Below are 5,099 nucleotides of genomic sequence, written 5' to 3'. Positions count from 1 at the left end.
CACGGCAATGTGTGTGTGTGTGTGTGTGTGTGTGTGTGTGTGTGTGTGTGTGTGTGTGTGTGTGTGTGTGTGTGTGTGTGTGTGTGTGTGTGTGTGTGTGTGTGTGTGTGTGTGTGTGTGTGTGTGTGTGTGTGTGTGTGTGTGTGTGTGTGTGTGTGTGTGCTTTCCACTTCTCCGTACAAAGACCAAGCAAAGCAAGTCCAGTTTTTCTTCCTCTGACAAAGGCTTGAATGATTTCTGTGAGTGTGAGTGAGGCGTGATGGGTCTCTGTCTCTCGCTTTATCGCCTCTTGGCTGTCATAGTGAAAGTTTTATCTATGCTTCTGCTAATACCATCATAGCAACGACAGCAAATGAACAAAGATTCATTTTACCTCGCATAACCTTCGCAATAATGCCGATGCGGGACAAACATGCTACTGGTATTATTAGACCTGCAAAGGAAGGCACAGCTGGGTAGTTATGATGTCACAGAACATTACCATAGAATATAAACAAGAAGTCAGCAGGCCTGTGTGATATGTATGGTTACGTCCACTTATCATTCCTATCTATAAACGTGTCTAATGTCCCAAGTTCCCTATTGAATGGAGTTGTGACCTAAAGACTGAGTCCACTCCAGTTATCCAGTCATACAACTCATACAGTTCCCACACTTTCTCCGAAGTTCTCGTTAACCCTCATATTGGTTTCGCAAAAACGGCTTTTCTTTATTCTATTACCTAATACTTGCATCGTGCAGGTGATAAGAACTAAGATTAAAAGCGATATAATTATGATGCACCGCACGACTGTAGTTTGGAGGCTGAGACGACTAAGAGTGTGAGGGTGAGGCAGGAAGGGTCAAGGGGGTGCAAACAACGGGGGATTATAATGCCATGCGGTACTGGGGTCAGGGGTGGTGGGGAGGGAGATGTTTAGGTGATGGGGGAGTAGGATAGTACGTGAGAAATGATGTGGGTGGAAGGGAAGCATGAGGGAGGGTTATAGAAGAAGAGTTTTGGGGGTGGAGCAAGAGGGGCATAGGAGGAGGTATAAGAGTCGAGGGGCTAGGTGGTCGGCAGCGCACTCCGGCGGCCGCCTCCTTCACCTCACCACCCTTCGCCCTCCCCGCCCATCATGGCCTCCTGGACTAGCTTGGTATGAGTGCGACCCGACCGAAAGAGACACTTTCGCTAGCGCACACACACACACACACACACACACACACACACACACACACACACACACACACACACACACACACACACACACACTATAATTTCACGTTACTTTATTTCGCTTTTCTTCTGGTACAAGAGCGAGAACATAGGTAAATAGAAGGCGTGATGTGTGCTGGCGTGTGACGAAGGTTGGTGTGCAGAGTGCAGGTGAAGCGTTTGGATGCCGCAGCAGTGGAGATGTGCCTGGTGTGTGTGTGTGTGTGTGTGTGTGTGTGTGTGTGTGTGTGTGTGTGTGTGTGTGTGTGTGTGTGTGTGTGTGTGTGTGTGTGCGTGCGTGCAGGAGGTGTAAAGGAGGTGTCACGTTAGGGTTCAGGCGGGAAGGGTTTGGTTAGGGTGATAACAAAGGGAGATGCTGTGTGAGTGAGTGTAGAGGAAGTGTTGCTGTTACAAGGGAGTAAGGAGGACAGGTACTGAGTGAGTTAAGGTGTTCAGACAGGTAGGAGAGTTACTCTAAAGGCAGTTTGCATGATAAGGGTTGGAATTAGCGGATGTCTTCCAAGAAACCCAACATATTGTGTCATTATGTGGGGTTTGTGATTATGATTTCATTATTTTATGTTTTCTTTTCATCTCCACACTTATTCTCTCCACCATTGTGTTTGTCGACGCTCAGTATGCAAATCTCATTACCACATAACTGATCAGCACAATTCTTAGTATCGAGAATGGGCAATCAAGTGTTTCTTGCCGCGTCTCACGCTAAGTAGGTTCTATTGCCACAGTGTCATCAGTAACATCACTGTAGCTGAAAAATCGCTCCCTGTGTCCTCTAACAATTTATTCTTCCTTTCAGGCGCTGTTGTCCGCACTGGCGGTTAGCGCGCTGAGTTCGCCACGGCCAGACGAGGACAGAGAATATAAGATCCCCGATGTGAATACGGGGCGCCGCTCCCAGTACTATGTGTTGCACGAGGACGGCACCTTCAAGTATGGTTATGACACGGGCGAGGGCGCCTACGAGGCCGCCAAACAGAAGACCCCCGGCCGCCAGCACGGAAAGTTCGGTTACCGTGACCCTGACGGCAACAACGTGCGTCTAGTGTACAAGGCAGGAGAGGGCGGCTTTCAGCCCACCGGCACGCACATCCCTGTCCCCAGTCAGGAGTTCCTCGCCGCCCACGCAGAGGCCAGCGCACGCCCACCTTTCCAAGACCCCCTTGCCCAAACCAACACCGACGCCTCCTATGGCTTCCAGTTTGCAGGGGAAGGACTCTCTCGCACTGAGCAGAGCGACACTGACGGCAACGTACGCGGCTCCTACAGCTACGTTGATGAGCAGGGGCGCACCCGCCAATACACCTACACTGCTGGCCGCGGTGTTGGCTTCGTCGTTGAGGGCAGCGACCTCCCTGTTGGTGTCAGCACCAGCGACACCCCTGCAGCCACTAGCCTCACATCAGGCCTTGGTGCTGCCGCCGCCGCCGCCGCGGCTGCTCAGTACCATGGTTCCACCGCTGCCACCTTCCGCGGAGCCGCCGCTGGAACTTCACACTCTACAGGTTCTACATCCTCATCTTTCGGAACTACAACCACCTTTGGTAGTCACCGCACCGGATTCCGTCGCCCAGCAGTGACCTCCACTGGAACTTCTGCTTTCCGCTCATCCGCCGCCACTGGCGCCACTGGCGCCACCGCCGCTCACCGCACTCCCACCACTACACAGTATCAGCAAACCAAAAAGTACACTGGCGAGCTGGCCAATACTCGCACGACTCACGGAGCGGACGGCAGCCGATCTTTCGCTTATGAGACATCGAGCCAGGCACGAAGCGAAGCCGAGGATTCTCGTGACAACGTGCTGGGAAGCTTCGACTTCGTCTCTGAAGACGACGGGCAGCGTCGCGGCATCAGGTATGAGGCCAGCTCAGATACTGGCTTCATTGCTGAGGGTGCTCACATCCCCGTGGGCCCAGCAGTTCCCGGCGCCCCTAGCGGCCAGCCCACAGGAAGGATCGTCCCAGTACAGGAAGTACAATTCGTCGACCCTTTGGCTGACACTGGCACCGACGCCTCATACGGTTTCTCCTTCGATTCCGAGCAATATTCCCGCTCCGAGACAGCTGACGCCGACGGCAACGTGCAAGGCACCTACACTGTGGTGGATGACGACGGCACGCGCCGCACCTACCGTTTCAGGGCTGGCAAGGGCATCGGCTTTGAAACAGAGGTGGTGTCCACCTCTCAAGGGCCACGCCCATCTCGTCCCGCTGCATCCTCCACCGGTTCGACTTCTTTCACCAGCACAAGTACAACAACCAGCAGCCATGGCGCCGCAGCTCCCAGCCCCGTGGTCAGCTACACGTCTCCAGGATCTGGCAGGTTCAGTACTTCCTACAGGACAGGAACTTCAGGGACGGCAGGCACCTCCTTCAGGGCTGGCACTTCAGGGACTTCAGGCACCTCCTTCAGGGCTGGCACTTCAGGCACAGCTGGAACTGCATTCAGAGCGGGCACTTCAGGCACGGCAGGCACCTCCACCACTCTGGGAACTTCAGGCACGACTGGAACTGGATTCAGGGCAGGAACTTCAGGCACGGCAAGCACCTCCGTCAGGTCAGGCACCTCCACTTCCTACAGGACCGGCACTTCCACCCACACTGGCACCACCTCCAGGTTCTCCCACTCCGGACTCACGCCGGCGAGGACTTCCTTTACCAGCAGGACGTCAGGAGAGGTGTTCCCAGGCTTCGAACTTCATCGATATGATGATGATGCAGCCAAGAAGCGCGGCAAGTACGGATACGTACTCAAGTTTGACAAATAAATTTTGTCTGAGAAATGGCGGAGGACGCGACTCTGCTCCATCGGCTGGACCAGAGTCGCTTCTCGGACATGATCGTGACTCAACGCCTGACTGGGTGGCGGTCACGCTGCGGTGAGGGGGGCACATCACCATACAGCTGCATGTTCAATACACACCGAGGACCTTTATTTGCCTTTATGCCAGTACTACGCATATGCATTTTCCTGTTTTGCAACAAAATGTTTTATTAACCCAATAAAAATAACTCAGTTGATATTCTGCATTCATGAAGTTTATATATGTCTTCAGCATAGCAGCATAGGTTCTCTTATTTTTCATGACAGTATGTAATACCAATACAAGTACGCTGCACCAGAGTGTTCTTGTGTTTTGCCACGACTACCATTGAAAATAGAATAGAGGAAACGAATTACTGTGTGTAAATGTCTGTTCGTGGCCCGGCTGCCCACCAATGACAGGGTCCGGGTTTACGAGGGCGAGGCGGAACAGGCGGCGCGTAGACCACCTTGCAGTTTATTCTGGTCCGCGGGTGGCTGAAAAAAAGTACCTGGAAAAGCCTGGGTATGGCGAGTTGCGTTAACCCGGAAGTCATGGGCAGGTGTGTGTTCCGGCGAGAGGAGCGTGCCAAGGCCTCGTGGAGCATTGGCGGCCTTGAATGTACCCGCCACAGGTCAGGGGGACAGGGAGCGTCAGAGAGCAAAAAGTGAGGGTTATGGTGAGTCTCTTGATGAAACTATTCCCTTATCACTTTTACTTCGCGTTAGGGTTACAGTGGGTCTGGATTCTCTTGATTAAAGTTTTTTTTTTTCGTTATTGCTTATAATTCAGGTGAGAAATTACATTGTATCATGATTCTCTTGATTAAACTTTTTTCTCTTATCACTCATACGTCAAGTGAAAGCTACAGTGTCTCTTCATTCTTTTCGCTAACTTTTTCCCTTTATCGCTTATCAAAAAAAATATCATAAAGGAAGCTGCATCAAGCCAATAGGTCTAAACATGTTTCTGCAAAGACCACACATACCTCTACCCACTCATCCCTATACATAAACCCACCTAATCCTATAAGCTCCCTACTCACTGGTTACTAGCGACTGCCGAGCCCAGTTCAAT

The 5,099-nt window shown here is 52.0% G+C and overlaps 1 protein-coding gene across 1 annotated transcript; it reads left to right on the top strand.

The window, feature by feature from the left end:
* The first annotated feature begins 999 nt into the window (after positions 1–999).
* Positions 1,000–4,239, top strand: LOC123505676 (mucin-19-like). Its single transcript, XM_045257314.1, has 2 exons — positions 1,000–1,139; positions 2,016–4,239. The coding sequence occupies exons 1-2, from the start codon at positions 1,119–1,121 to the stop codon at positions 3,984–3,986; spliced, it is 1,992 nt and encodes a 663-aa protein (XP_045113249.1). The 5' UTR covers positions 1,000–1,118; the 3' UTR covers positions 3,987–4,239.
* Positions 4,240–5,099: the final 860 nt, after the last annotated feature.

This window comes from Portunus trituberculatus, chromosome 18 (assembly GCF_017591435.1).
Source record: "Portunus trituberculatus isolate SZX2019 chromosome 18, ASM1759143v1, whole genome shotgun sequence".
Lineage (NCBI taxonomy): Eukaryota > Metazoa > Arthropoda > Malacostraca > Decapoda > Portunidae > Portunus > Portunus trituberculatus.
The sequence above is the reverse complement of the archived record's forward strand: the minus strand, read 5'-3'. Positions and strand labels throughout refer to the sequence as shown.

Excerpts from the sequence above, each read along its gene's own strand:
- LOC123505676 (XM_045257314.1), top strand. The coding sequence starts at position 1,119 with ATGGCCTCCTGGACTAGCTTG. Across the intron at positions 1,140-2,015 it reads TGGCCTCCTGGACTAGCTTG|GCGCTGTTGTCCGCACTGGC; the intron begins GTATGAGTGCGA and ends TCTTCCTTTCAG.